The sequence below is a fragment of the Syzygium oleosum genome, unplaced genomic scaffold, assembly GCF_021117445.2.
Source record: "Syzygium oleosum isolate NSW1041296 unplaced genomic scaffold, Sole_v2.1 Sole_v2.50, whole genome shotgun sequence".
Classification (NCBI taxonomy): domain Eukaryota; kingdom Viridiplantae; phylum Streptophyta; class Magnoliopsida; order Myrtales; family Myrtaceae; genus Syzygium; species Syzygium oleosum.
Genome location: NW_026607534.1, coordinates 599,399 through 614,832, shown reverse-complemented (window position 1 = coordinate 614,832; position 15,434 = coordinate 599,399). Strand labels below are relative to the sequence as shown.

Below are 15,434 nucleotides of genomic sequence, written 5' to 3'. Positions count from 1 at the left end.
GCTCGCGCCGGCGCCGGCGAGCCTCGCCCTCCTCGCCCGTGCGAGGCGAGGCTCGCCGCCGGCGCGGGCGAGCCTCGCCTCGCCCGCTGGCAAGGGAGGGCGAGGGAGGGCGAGCCTCGCCGGCGGCGTCGGGCGAGCCTCGCCGGCGTCGGGCGAGCCTCGCCCTCCTCGCCCGGCCGGGCGAGGCTCCCGCCGCCGGCGAGCCTCGCCCTCGCTCGCCCGGGCGAGGCGAGGCTCGCCCGGCGCCGGCGAGGCTCGCCCTCGCTCGCCCGGCGAGGGCGAGGCTCGCCGGCGTCGGCGGGCTCGCCCTCGCAGGCGGGCTCGCCCTCGCACAGGCGGCGAGGCGGCGAGCCTCGCCAGGCGCGGCGGGTGGCCCTCGCCGGAAAGAAAAAAAAAGTAAAAGAAAAAGCTAAAAGACGAAAATGTCCATGGACAATGTATATCGGGGTAAATGTGTCACAAATAACAAAGTTTGGGGTTTTGGTGTCACAAAAAAAGTTCGGTAAATGTGTCACAAGTGGGAAAGTTTAGGGTTTTTGGTGGTTTTTTCCAAATAAATATGAGAACATGATTCGATATATGTCAAATTCTCCACATCACAGCGAGGCCATGGCGAGGCTTGCCCTCGCTTATAAGTCTCGCTAGGGGCAAGCGAGGCTCACCCTCACCAGTCGACCTCATTGGCCAGAGGATGAAGGGAAGGAAAAAAAAGAGAAAAAAATAAATAAATCAAAAATATTATTAAAATTGTCCACGGTGGCACTAGCCGTGTCACGTCAGCACCGGGCGGCCAAAATTGACCGGATAGACTAAATTGGAACGAATGCAAAAGATTTAGGACTCAATTGGCACAAAAAAAAAAGATTTATGACTGAATTAGCATAATTGCAACAAGTTTAGGACTATTTTGGTAATTTTCCTAAATGTGTACACAGAGAGAACAAATGAAGAAATTACCTAACATTACCCTAAACCAAGAAAAGCAAAAGAAGAAACTAATCCGCGTAAATTACCAAAAAAGTCGTTAACATATTGTTCGAATGCCAATTCAGTAATAAACCTTTTAATTTTGTCAATTGAGTCATAAACCTTTTGACAATTTGTCAAAATAGTCATTCCGATCAATTTTGGTTGAAAATTGCTAACGTGGACACCGACCGTCCCATTTACAATTTTTTATTTTTTATAATTTTTTTTATATTTTGTTCTTTTCTTTTTTTTCCACCAAATCTTGCGATGGTCACCGACCACTTGGCAAGGGCTAGGCTGCTCGACCACAACCGACAAGGGCTATGGTTGGCAAGGGTCGGCCAATGGCCCTCGCTAGATTTGTTGGAAAAAAAAAAGAAAGAAAAATAAAAAAAACGATAAACTTCAAAAAATTTATAAAAAATTTAAAGCGCCAACTGTGCTACATAGGACAGCCGACGTTCGTGTTAGCAACTTTTCGGCCAAAATTGATCGGAAAAACTACATTGGCAAATCGTCAAAAAGTTTAGGATTCAATTGGCAAAATTTAATTATGTAAAACTAAATTAGCATTCGCACAATAGGTTTCAGATTTTTTTGATAATTATCCCCTCAGATCAGCCAAAAAAGAAAAGCCCCATCGAATCAAACTCAAGTCAACCAAATCAAAACGGAGGAGGGTCGGGTTTTGGCCGCCCTTCCATTGGCACTTTTCACACGGATTGGCCTTCCAATGCTTAAAATCAGAAATTGGAAGAATGACAGAAATTGTGTCATTTAGTCCTAGAGTCAAAAGTTTCGAACTTTTTTCTCATCTTCTAAACGGTTGGTGGTTATAAAGTTTTTCTACTTTCAACTGTCAAGTTAGATTTGGCAGATGGTCATCGAATTATGTTAAGGTGCCAGCTCTTTAAGACATACGAAAATACAACGTGACAAGTGTTAATATATATTATGGCAGGTGGGTGTGGCCATTGGGTCGACCCAACCTCGGCTCCAAACAACCGAATCGCTAGCTTTTCCGGGTCATCCCGTCGAGTTGGAATATGAGGACGAGTGTCCAATGCCCAGTGGTTTTACCAAAAAAACCGTCATCATCAGTAGGAACCTTAACGTTCGGCTTTGTTGAGATTGAGAATGCATGTCTCGGTGGTACTTCGATTCTTCCGACCAAAAACATTCGCTGGTATATATACACACACACACGACTCCTTCAATTCTCCATTGTCACTTTGTAAGACGCTGTCGGAACGCTACGCTCGGCGGCGGATGAGACCCGCCCTAGAGGAGGAAGCGACCCTCAAGTCAACGGTCACCTGGGCAAAGAAAGGAAGGAGCCATTGGGATTTCGCTGGCAAAATCTGGTACCTGCCGCTTCCTATGCGAGGCCATTTCGGATTGCCTGATACGAGACATTGATCGGTCAATCAAGGGTTGTAGACTATTGTTGGCTGTTACTTTTCAGCATTTAATACGACGAAAAATTTCAAATTTATATATTTATAATAAATTTACTCAAAATTAATTTTTTTTATCATAAAATATCTTAAACCGGTATATCTGTGATAAATTTACCCTAAATTAATTTTTTAACAACTAAAAATCTAAAACTGATATATTTGTGATAAATTTACCTCCGTTAAATTAAATTAATATCATGAAAAATCACAAAATGTTACAGCTGTGATAAACAGAGACTAAAACCCCAAACTGATGCACCCGTCAACTGTCACGTGTCATCCAACTTAAAAATTTAACAGTAAAATTTAATGAAAACTGAGAAAGGGTAAAATTGTCGTGATATATCAATTGAGTTTTTTTAAAAAATAATGAAAATTTCACTATGACCCCAATGCGCCAAATTCTCAAAAGAGGCCTAAAGCCGAATATGTATCGGGCGGCCCGGCCGCCCAATCAGCCCCGCAATAAGGGACCCGAAGTGCTCAAAGTCGGGGATCAGTATCAATTTGGAGTTTTTTGTGGTCAAAAAATAATTAAGAATAAATTTATCATAAATGTACTAATTCAATATTTTTCGTAGTATTAATCCTTACTTTTATTACAATTTTTTCTTACCCAAAAAAGGAAAAAAAAAAAGTACCTACCTCGCTTTCCAAACATGTCAGACCACTTGTCCGTGCATACAATCATGTTTTCAGCTACTTTTGCCAGACGTAGACGTATCTCGAAGGATTTTTTTGTTAAGTGGGCATCCGAGGATATTTGTTAAATACCTAAATAATAGAAGATTGACATTACTAATACGATGATGTCTCTTTATGTTATGTATAACCAGTGTATTGAAAATGACAACCACTCTCTATTAAGTAGGGTCCTGGCACCGCCCACTAGGTTATACTAATTGTCGAACGAGTCTGCTTTTTAACTCAGTTGTACGAGTCTAAGAGTACATAGCCATGATGTCCTTCTTCTTCTTTTCCGGCTTGAATAACTTTATCAAGCTACGAGAATTAATAAGATTATGAATGATAACTATTCTATTTCTGAAATAGATTTTTGACCAGAAATAGATTTTTTTTATTTATGTTTCCTTGTCGAGTTACTGAATAGAGATACGTATTTAATAATGACACAAAATTTCTCTTCCCAAAATAAAAATTCGTTTGATAGACCGTCTTAAATATCTCCCTCTTTTGCTCTTTTCCATTCATCGAGCGGCGACAGGAGGTAGCGGCCGGTGGGGGGCAGCAACGGGAGGAGGCGGGCGAACAATGATAAAAGTTTTTATTTCTCTTTTTGTCCCAGAAATAGGAAAGTATAAAATTTTTACTTCTCATTTTTGTTCTAAACATATTTCTAAACTAAAAAATTATTTCAAAAATAAAAAATGAAATTACGTTACCAAACGAATTTACTAAATGATTACATATAAATTATTATCGATAATAAAAATAATTTTTATTGACTATTCATTTTAAGGGATACAAACAATTATTTTTTAAGAAAATATTTCCCAGATCATTTATTTTTTGCAAAACAAACGGATCCTCGTACTCGTGAGCATTCACCCCCAAAGAGTTTCTGCCAGAATTATATTCCTCATCAACAGACATATATGGACTTCCCAAGACCTGGGAAAAGTCAAATAGTACAAAGAAAGAAAAGGGGAACTAGAAAAGTTCATCCAACGCTAGGTCTTAAGCATACTAGACAATTCAAGCAATTGAAAAGAACGACAACATTGTCCTAATCATGTGTTTGCTATCTTTTCATTTTGATCAATGAAATCACGATATTACAGTTAATCACCATGAGCAATTTCTAGCCTCCATCAGACCTGTTGACCCTTCATCCTCCTCTCAAGACTGCCAAATTCCTTGGCTTTTTGAACAAACCAAATGCCAGCCACATTCAACCAGAACTCAGTTGATCTAACCCAGAAATTCCTAATCCAAGTCAGCCAAAGCATCTTCCATTGTTTTCAATATGCAGAGCAAAGCTCTTGAACTTCATCATACAAAGAGCTGAGCAAACAGTGATTCAAAAGAATCTTAAATCAGTAAGCAAATTGACATTGTTAGAAGACTCGACCCAATTTCTTAAAGAGAGCAACCAATCATAGATACATAGCACAGGAAGCATTTTCAGTACTTAAACGTAGGTCCACCTATTAACACAATCAATCTTAGTAGTACCACTCGGTCATACAAGGAACAGTCGAAAGCCAACAACAGTCCCCCAGCAGGACAGATGTGATGATTCACTTCCATCTTTTGAAAAACTTGCCCTTGTGCTTTCCAAACATGCCATGTTTCCAGCGCTTTCCAAACTTCCCGTGCTTGAACTTTCCATGCTTAAACTTTCCATGACCATGGCCGTAGAAAGCCCCATGTCCGAGATGATGAGAACCATGAACCATGTGGTGTGCCCCGTAACCAGCGGCCGCAGCAGCAAGGCCCCCAGCTACCATTGCTCCCATACCAGGACCAGGACCATGCCCTATAAACATACAGGGAACTGGATCAGGAAACATAAATAGCCAACATACAAAACACTAGCAAGAAGTTCACTGAGAACAGGTCCCACCCAACAAAAACACCAAATAGAAAAAACCAGAAACCATCAGTGCCTTAGTCAAAACCGTTCAACTTTGGAATTAAAAACCATCTACGAGAGTAAATTCAGCTTTACACAGAGAAATACAGACAACAGTCACGATACACTTTTAAGTTCAGAAAATCAATGTCTCCTAAGTCCTAGAAAAAAGCGCACAAAAATGAAAGACCAGCTACAAGTAACAGCTTACATGTTCCTAATACAATGACTAGTCTGATAATCGCAGTTATGATCAATACCTGAATGATATGGAACTGGAGGAGCTGAAGGACCGGGATAAGCAGCTGGTGGATATCCCCCAGGTGGTGGATAAGCTGGTGGATAACCTGCAGGCGGAGGAGGATAACCGGCAGGCGGAGGAGGATAACCGGCGGGCGGATATCCACCCGGTGGAGGATACCCAGCTGGTGGATACCCCTGAAGGGGATACCCCTGCGGAGGATACCCCTGCGGAGGATACCCCTGCGGAGGATATCCCTGAGGAGGATATCCATGCTGAGGATATGACCCGTGGTGCATGTATTGCCCCGCGGCGTACCCAGCAAGGCCCGAGAAAAGACCTTTGTCAGCGGACTCGTTACCGCGCCCGTCTTTTCCATCCATGTTTACTCAACGATAAATAATGCTGTAGGATGCCGAGAAAGTAACGAGTAGGCCGGCCCAACACAAGCAATATCGAGTCAAGAGCCACCACACCGCAGTCTGTCAAATAAGTTTGAGGCATTAGACCCGTTTGCTTGACAAATATCATCTAGTAACTTAGCAAAGGCCAGACCCCTTAATTCAACAGAAGGACTACAGACAGAAAATTATTTCTTGGGGCAACAGAAAGCAGAGTCTGAACAGGGGGACTCGTTCCTGGTCCAAGATTCCATGACATGAATACGACAGACAAGCGAACAAAGATTCCACAACTTTCGAAGGAAAATGTCCAAAACTCCTCATGGCAGGCAAGGTACTCCGAAACGGCCATCTCGCAAACGACCCGCATCATACCGATAGGTTGCCAATCGAGCTCTTGAGCGACAAAACGAATCCAGAACGTCGCGAGCGAAAGGCGAGACCAACCGCCACCCCGTTACTCCCCACCGTTTCGCCGCCGCGAAAACGCAATACCCATTTGTCAGAAGCGACATTCAATGGTCGTACCATTCAAAACTCGGGACAACAAAAGAAAAAACAGACAAAACACGACAAGGGGAAGACGCGAGTACAAAATCAGAAGACACGAACCATGTCGGTCTCAATTGCGCACACACAGAGAGACCGAGAGAGAGAGAAAGAGAGAGAGGGAGGGAGATCGTACGTAGTGGTCGGGGAGATGAGTGGCGTCGCGCGTTGCTGCTCCGATCGGACGAACGAGAGCGCCAGAGGAGGAGGAGGAGGAGAGAAGGAAGCGCAAGCCAAGGCCAAGAAAAGATAACCAAATATAAAATAAATAATAAAATAAATTGAGGACTCGATGCGACGGACGATGACTGGGACGTACATATCCGCGGCACGCGTTACTTGGGCGCGTCTCTCTCTCTCTCTCTCTCTCTCTCTCTCCGCGTCACGTGCGAGCGCACGTGCGTCCGCCTTTCCTCCTCTCCTCGGATTTAAATATAGGATTTAACATAATTCCGTAGATTATAGGAAACTTTATATCTAACTATCTTTTTCTATTGATAGGTGACAAGATATAAACGCCACTAGTACATTAATATGAAAACTTGATTCGATAGATTTCAAATCATCCCATATTTTTTTAACTCATTAATCAGAAAAATGATCAGATTAAGGGAACGGCCCTAAAATATATATATGTGTGTGTGCACCCGAAAATTGCTGCCCCCGATATCCATCGTGAGGATTGAATAAGGTATGGAAAGGGTTCTTTCAAAGCAATTTATGAAATTCGAAGGGCATGGGTGTGGCATGAGCTCTCTCTTTGCTTTTCTGAGATTCTTCGATACAGCAGTTTCGCAGCAACTTCAATCATGCAAAGGGGTGCTATGGCTTTTATAAAATATTTAACAAATACCCCCTAGGGTTGCAGTACCTCTACAACTACGATGGCTTTCAGGAAACCGCTCCACACAGATTCAAGGAGCCGCAATTTTAAAATTATACGTGGGTCTCTTGTCGATAAGCATACTTGATTTTGGTAGCATTGGTACGTATTACGAGAACAGTCGGTGTATTGAAAATTGCAATACTTGCTTATTTAGTTCCTCAAGAAATTTTAACAAAACCCACCTATGTTACGAAGTTATCGCATTTTGCATCACAACACATCTACAATTCAGCCACGACTAGATGAAACAAGCTATCTTATCTCTATATCTATCATCTCCCATGATTTTCTAGAAATATATCGACATGATGCTACAAAGATCCCATTTTTTTTTGGGAAATGCTAGGGTACATCTGTTATCCATTTCAATTATATACCTTGAATAGTGAGTTATTCTCAGTGTTAGCTGCTTCCCAATTTATTCTTAGATAGAATTTTCCTTACCCATGGAATAAATGACAAAAAAGTAAAATTGCACTTTCTAAATTATTGTCGATAATGAAAACTTTTTTTTATTAAATACTTATTTTAAGCGATACAAGCTATTATTTTTAAGAAAACGTTTTTTAAATCTTCGTTTTTCGCAAAACTAATGGAGTCTTAGATCATACATATATTATGCAATGGGATAATGTCATAGGATGAACATGAACCTTTTTTCATTTCTAAAATGTGGTCCTTGGACCATTTTTTTTTTTTTGTGCATTCAAATCCTTAAGCTATATGTTTGTTTGTTCAATGTGATCCTTTGATTAAAAATTCCTAATAGAATTGAGATGTGAAATGGCTGTTGAATGCCACGCTGGCACTTACGTAGCAACAACGTGGCGCTTACGGGGCTATAGAGAGAGTTTGTGTGTGAGTCAACCACAGGGTTCGATGGTGGCAATGGTCAACAGGTTTCGAATTACAAAGGATCTTCGTACAAAGGAACAATGACTTGGCCACACTGACTACGCGACACAGTCTAAAGACGCAAATTAGAAAATTTAAAAGGGATATTAGAAAAAATTACCAAAAATTTCTTTACCGTGTTTGTGCCAATTTATTCTTAAATTTTTTAATTTGACCAATTTAATTCCAAACATTTTGACAATTTGTCAATTGAGTCATTCTGGCCAACTTTGGCAAAAAAATTGCTGACGTTTAACGCCGACTATCCTATGTAGCACGATCAACATTGACATGGGACAATTTTTGCCATTTATTATTTATTATTGATTTTTCTTTCCTTTCTGTCTCTTTGCTTCTTTTTTTCATTGTGGCCGATGAGGGTTACCGACTAGGCAACTAGTGAGGCTATGAAGGCCTCCCCCATGACTGGACAAGGCCATCACGGCCCTCGCTCAAATTTGGCGAGGGACTTTGCACCCTCACCCACAGCCAGCCAGGTCGCAATGGCCATGGGGTTTCCCTCCCAAGTATGGGCAAGGCCTTCACGGCCGATAGGGGTCGCTAGTGTTCCTCGCAAGCCAATATGAGAACCAAAACAAAGAAAAAAAAAAGAAAAGAAAAATTCAGATTTTCTTTTAAAAATTACAAAAATTATCTACGCCAGCACCAATTGTCCGCTGTCATGCCACGTAAGATGGCCGGCATCCATGTCAATGAGGCCAAAATTGGACAAAAGTACTCAATTGGCAAATTATCAAAAGATGCTGGATTAAATTGGTCAAATTAAAATATTTAGGACAATTGCCACAAGTGCAACAAGTTTATAATTCTTTAGCAATTTCCCCGGGACATTAAGTGATAATCGGGAAAAATGCAAGGGACTTTTGGAATTTTTCCTAGAGGCTTACATGAGTTGTGATAGACAAAATGTCATGGAAAAATCTGAGAAGTGGGTAAACATTGAGACTTTTCTTAATTCAAGATAAAAACAAAAGAAACTAATGAAAAAAAGCCATGATTTTCGGTGAAAGCAACATGCATGACCTGTGGCTGTAAATTGCTGAGCAGAGGATGATGGAGAAGTTGGTAGGAAGGAGAGAGGTAGTGGAGTTGTTCAAGAGTAGGTGGCAATATGGCTCTTATCCTAACCTAGAGGGTAAAGAAATAGAAAGAACAAGAATCTTTCCAGCATAAGCAAATACAAAACAACCTATGACCTTTCCTCCTCAACGCAACCTATCCTTGGGCAACGCCACCCTGAAATTACACCAGCTTCTTCTGGTACAATCTTCTGTACATCTTCGCGCCTTCGAATTCTGCATGGATTTCTCTCTCTGTTCGTATCCCCATTGGGTTTTTCAGTAACCATCCATCCACATCGCACAAAATTGTCGTATCGATCGAATCGACGTGTTGAAGCAAATCGCACCTCTCGTCGAATAGATTTCTCATGTCCATGGCCACTTCGAGCACATCAGACTGTATAAATACCTGCAATGACCACTGCTACTGTTAACAACATGAGGCGTCAAACATTAGATAGAACAAAATAAAATGATGATTATGAAACTGGAGCACAACAAAATCAAATAACAAATCCAAAAAAGAACGTGTAGATTAACTCGGTGAAATTGACCTCTGAGAATCATCCTGACTTTGTCAAGATCCTAGAATGAAGGGTCAAGAAAAGAGTGAAGTTCACATAATTGCTGTCCAGGTATCAATGGAAAGATGTGTATCGTACCAAATGCTAAGACCACACCACATGCTTTAACCATGAGATTGCTACCAATAACATAAGCTAAAGATAAAGATACACAGAAATACTGCTATTGGTTGCAAAACCAATCACTGTGGTATCAAGATAGAAGCAGTTTTGGCAGAAATGTCAGAGGCCGCACTAAGAATGGACAAATTGATTAAAGAAGACTCCACATCTGGGCATGGTGGATAACAGAGTGGTCAGCTATTTTAGTAATACCAAGATTGCAAGCTTATTCAATTCTTTAGCCATGAGAACGAGGTTTGGCTATGTAACCTCCAGACCAAATTTGATAGATATATGATCTATATTCTGAATAAATTGTGGATCCCAAAGCCCAGGACACCTGAGTATGATTTCCCGAAATCTGTCATGCAGCAGATCATCTCCCTCCCAGAAATACTGCTATTGGTTGCAAAACCAATCACTGTGGTATCAAGATAGAAGCAGTTTTGGCAGAAATGTCAGAGGCCGCACTAAGAATGGACAAATTGATTAAAGAAGACTCCACATCTGGGCATGGTGGATAACAGAGTGGTCAGCTATTTTAGTAATACCAAGATTGCAAGCTTATTCAATTCTTTAGCCATGAGAACGAGGTTTGGATATGTAACCTCCAGACCAAATTTGATAGATATATGATCTATATTCTGAATAAATTGTGGATCCCAAAGCCCAGGACACCTGAGTATGATTTCCCGAAATCGGTCATGCAGCAGATCATCTCCCTCCCTCCCTCCCTCCCTCCCTCCCTCCCTCCCTAATGGATGGGAGTGACTGTACTTTAAGCAGATTAAGTTTGGTGCAATAGATGGGAGTGACTATACTTTCCAAAGTCAAAAGCTTAACCACGACTGGGAGAGTGATTTCAACAAAGCACCAGAGGATGTGAAGTAGTGATTTCTAGCTCTGGTCACAAAATTGCCTTCTCCTTAACCCAAATGCTGTTTTCCGTTTGAGCACAAATCTTTATGCCCATAATTCTATAATCATTAAGAGATGGCATCAAACTAAAGTTTGGGCTATAAAAAGAGGAAAAAAAATGAACAAACAATATGCACAATTTATATAATAAGCCATAACAGAATGACATGCCTGTTGATAGTTTAGGGTTAGATTTTGTCTGTCAAATTTTAATAGTCTCTCTCTCTCTCTCTCTCTCTCTCTCTCTCTCTCTCTCTCTCTCTCTCACACACACACACACACACACACCGGAATGGCATGCAGATTGATTAGGGTCAGATTTTGACTGTTGAATGCCAATAAAAAAATTTCAAGATACTAGATGTTGCCAACTCCAAAGTAATGAACTGGCGAGCAGGCCAAAGAGTCTACTCAATGGAATAGACTGAGTTTCTTATCCCCCACTTCAGTAACATCAGATGCAAGTGCAACTTTAAATTATCCATTCATCTTTCCATATGAGCTTATACTTCCTGGATACTACCAGCAATCAGCTTGGGACAGATCTCATAAGAAAACTAATGCTTATCCTAGACTGCACAATTAATTCAAGAGGAAACATGCTTGAATTACCTACACTGTAATAAGGCCTATTTAGGTTGTTGGGAGTAACAAAAGAGGAATGGGAATTCATCCCTCATTCCTATGCGTAGGAATGCTGAGAGGGAATAAAACTCGGGAGCTATAACTACTACTCAGGTTTCATTACAGAGGGAGGAATATGAATTATGAATCATTATCATTATGATTACTACAATTAAAGAGTGTCAAAAGTTAGTTTTCTCCATATTTTTATCATCTGGCTGATCTCCCAAAGAGACTTGGAAGATGCCCATCACATTATCTTTCATGTGTTTTTACTTAAAGATTCACCCTTCACATTTCAAAAGTGCCTGTATTATTCCCTCCCAAAACAGCAGGACCAATAGTTACTCCCCCATCTTTGGCCATCACGAGTGTTGGTTGGGGTTTGGTTTGGGTAATTGCAGGTTTCACCAGTTTCCCCAGTGGCATTAATAAGCCCTGTCATTTTAATTCGTTATAATATCACTTCATACTATTTTTCATGCTTGTTGCCTTTTTACAATACATTTGCTTAATGTCAATGAGATATATTTGATCGTAACAAGGGATTAAGAACCAATGTACACAAACAGCTATCATGTCGAACTAACAAATTTTTGCTCTTACAGCAAGCCCCCGTAAGTAAACCCCACGATCCTCAAGCATTAAACATTCTTTCCATCTGCTATAACCAGCAGCAGAATTTTCTACTGAAGTATCACCCATTTTTTTGTTTGAGCTGTAACTGCTAATAAAGGAAAAGAGTTAGAATATCATGGTGGTATCTTAGCGTGAAAGGATGATCAGCTCAATGTGGACTGAATAGAATAAGCAAGATTTCTGTAGGCTAAGCAGTCATGCTGCTAGCACTATTGATGGAATTGCAAAGTGGATTAAATCAATCCAATACAGGTCCTCACACGTGTGCATTTGAAGCTCATCGTTGAACTCGTATTATCACAACAGAACATGAGAAAGTATAAATGTAGCTAACAAGCACAAAAGAACAACACTTGTTGGAAAGAACCCACCAGTAATCATTCTACCGACAATGGAATACTGAAATGCAGCACACATACCTTTCCCCCAGGCGCTAGACTATCCAAAATAGAATCTACCAAAGGCTTCTGCACAACCCTTCTCTTGTGATACTTTTTCTTGAAATGAGGATCTGGACACTGCATCAAAATATGGAACAAGAGCACTAAGTTCATTCCTCCAGCATACAAATTAGTTAAAACAATTTGGGAGGTAAAGAGATATGAGTTCCCAAGAAGTTTTAAAGACGAGACACTTACAAGGATTGAAACTAACATCAAAGGACCTGGGTAAGTGGACATTATATTTTTGAAAGAAACTGTGGCATTTGCAAACAGAAAATGTCTGCAATGTAGTCAAGAAAGCTATAAGAAAAACAATGATATGCAGATTTATCAATAGATGGTAAATTGCAAAGCCTACATGTTCTTTAGAGCCAGCTCCTTTACCCAGCATTCTGCACGCTTAGCAAGCTGCAAATAGTACATTTCAAGAATATGAACTAAATCTCCATGCTCTTCCATCAAATGAGAATAAACCAAGATTGTAGTACACTAACACAATCAGAGTCATTGCTGAGTGTGCTAGAAGTAACCCAAGGTGTTCATGCCATACTTTCTGCCGGATTTCCAGTCCCAGATAGTTTCCCGAGGGATTTGCTTTTGCGAGCCACATGAGAAGTCTGCCACTGCCTGGGAATTTCACGTACCATCAGTTGAAGAAAGATGTCCCATGCATGCAAGCAACAAGACGCCCGTTTACTGAAATGAGGTTGAAGTGATAATCATAATGACTAATTCAGCAAGACAAATTAAACAAAATAAAGAAGCGGAAGAAGATTTGAGTAAGTCAAATGTCACTTCCCAAACTCTAAGGTCTGAAATTTTTAATTCTGGCTCCAGGTAGTTTCACCTCAGTCACACCGTACAAACCAGTTATCAAATCTCATTATTCCAATAAACTTGGACAGACACACACAAAGGAATAAGATACACATCATGCTCATCATCCAGTGAATATGGAGAGACACGTACAAAGGAATTAGATATGAATTGCGCTTGTCATCTGCCAATGAAAAGATAACAAGTGGTTAACATGCTCTAAAAGAAGAGAAGGGAAGATTTTGTAACGCCATGTGACTTCATGAGAACCTAAATGACACAGTAGTCTATAACACAAACAAGTTAAATTTAGTACTTCCACAGCATTATGGGTACAAAATCTCACTCATACGTACTCTATCAAGTGTTCACCAAGAACTTTTCAAAGTCATAGAATGATTACATCGAGAATCTGGAGAAGTCAAAATCCAAATACAGCAATTGATTCTTCTAACAATAGATATAGGTTCCAAGTTTCTACAATTAGGAACCAAGATTTTCTCCTTGCAAAGAAGTTACGCAGTCACATGAGAAATAGATATAAAAATTGGATCCTTAACAGCATGATCCAAGTAGAGCAACTCCATTAAGAGAAAGAGAAAGGAAATTGAATTGAGTAGGCAGCACACCACGAGCATAAAGGAGAGAAGATGACAAAGCACCAATAATTGTCCTGAAAGCTATGGCTTATATGATATAAGATCATTTCAAAGAAAGGAAACTCAATTCCAAGTCTGCTAATCTTCAGATCCCTATAACTGTGCTGGCTTCGCACATCAGTGTGATATGATGGTGGTTGATTGGACCACAATGCCAATGCAAAGTCAATCAGAAAAACTTGAAGGCCTATGGTCTATTTGCCTTTTTCTATAACCGTTTTTATTATCTACAACTCTCTCCTATTACACGGCCAAGCCCCTTTAATTGCAGCCTCTTTGTTAATTCACGCAGACACAACGGACGAACACGCGCAAGAGAATGACTTCTTTGTTAATTAGATTCATCTAATACAATGACCTCAGTCGAGCGAATTATCAAGACGTGTGGTGTGTGACCTCAAAGTAAAATGCTTCTACGAGCCGCGACAACAGAAGCGCATACCTCGGGTTCCTACCACGACAGAAATTCACAAATGTCCGGAGGGTCATTCAGCTGAGAATTCAGAAACAGTCGATATCCAGAAACACAGAGGACTATCCAACCAACAATCACAATGAATGCAAATACAAGTTACAGGATGGCGAAGACTTTCGAATACCAAGGTGGCCTCACCGCACCCAATGTCCACCATCAAAGGCAAGGTCGGGTCCTCCAAAACCTCGTCCCAGTTCGGCGCTTGGGCAGGCATCTGTCATCACCGAACCAAGAATCATCAGACAAAGCGCTAAACGCAGGACCCGAATGGAAAGAGGAAAGAATTTTAACGCTTACCGAGAAGGAAGAACTGAGGGGATTGACATGTTGCCTGATCCTGACATGACCCAATTCCTGCAAAAATGAGAAACCGACAGAACTCGCTTGTCACGCGACACTCGAATCATCGGCAATCGACAACCCACTTCTCCGTCCGACGTTGTTACCTCGGAGAGCTTGTGGGGGAGGTTGAGGTCCGCGTACTCTAAGGCCACGAGGTCGGGGCTCCGCAGCTGATTCCTCCCTTCTTGCTGCCGTTGCTGCGGTTGCGGCTGGACTGCGGCGGTGCTGCTGCTGCTGCTGCTACCGCCGTAACACCGGAGACGATGAGCGCAGGTCGCCGCGGCGAGCTTGGCGATGCGGAGGAATGGAGGTGAAGAAGCGAGAGGAGCGCGCAAGGAAGCGGAGAACGGGGTGGTGACGATAGCCATTGATGCCGGCTCGAGCTTCGACTTTCAGGCATTCATGGAAGCTCCTGCATCAGAAGAAAAGCGGAACCCATTTGGGAGTGGGGTTTTATAGTTCTTTGAAATTTTACATTAGTGTGCGACCAATAAAACTTTAGGTTTTTTTTTTTTTTTTGGATAGGATATCGGTAGCGTAATTTGCAGTTCGATATAAAACTTTAGGTTAATACCACCAAAAATCTAAATTGATACGTCCATAATAAATTTACCCCAAATTAACTCTAAACTAATACATTTATTATAATTTTACCCTCCGTTAGTTTTCGTTAAATTTTATCGTCAAATTTCGGAGTTGGATGACAAGTCACGGTTAACGGGTATACTAGTATGGGGTTTTACCATCCGTTTAA

At 41.1% G+C, this 15,434-nt stretch overlaps 2 protein-coding genes across 4 annotated transcripts; both read right to left on the bottom strand.

Moving 5' to 3' along the window:
• Positions 1-4,386: 4,386 nt before the first annotated feature.
• Positions 4,387-6,491, bottom strand: LOC115692372 (glycine-rich protein A3). Its single transcript, XM_030619205.2, has 3 exons — positions 6,353-6,491; positions 5,286-5,748; positions 4,387-4,929 (listed from the first exon to the last, which is right to left on the bottom strand). Exons 2-3 carry the CDS (start codon positions 5,647-5,649, stop codon positions 4,691-4,693), a joined length of 603 nt encoding a protein of 200 aa, XP_030475065.2. The 5' UTR covers positions 5,650-5,748; positions 6,353-6,491; the 3' UTR covers positions 4,387-4,690.
• Positions 6,492-8,946: 2,455 nt separating this feature from the next.
• LOC115692360 (uncharacterized) lies at positions 8,947-15,137 on the bottom strand. Of its 3 annotated transcripts, none has more exons than XM_056307167.1 (8): positions 14,785-15,137; positions 14,636-14,692; positions 14,477-14,552; positions 12,885-13,015; positions 12,747-12,796; positions 12,584-12,668; positions 12,365-12,463; positions 8,947-9,487 (listed from the first exon to the last, which is right to left on the bottom strand). In XM_056307167.1, exons 1-8 carry the CDS (start codon positions 15,046-15,048, stop codon positions 9,260-9,262), a joined length of 990 nt encoding a protein of 329 aa, XP_056163142.1. In that variant the 5' UTR covers positions 15,049-15,137; the 3' UTR covers positions 8,947-9,259. The 3 variants fall into 3 exon arrangements, with proteins under 3 accessions (XP_056163142.1, XP_030475048.1, XP_056163141.1); XM_030619188.2 differs by having other exon boundaries at positions 12,939-13,015; positions 14,785-15,134; XM_056307166.1 differs by lacking the exons at positions 12,584-12,668; positions 12,747-12,796 and having other exon boundaries at positions 12,939-13,015; positions 14,785-15,133.
• Positions 15,138-15,434: the final 297 nt, after the last annotated feature.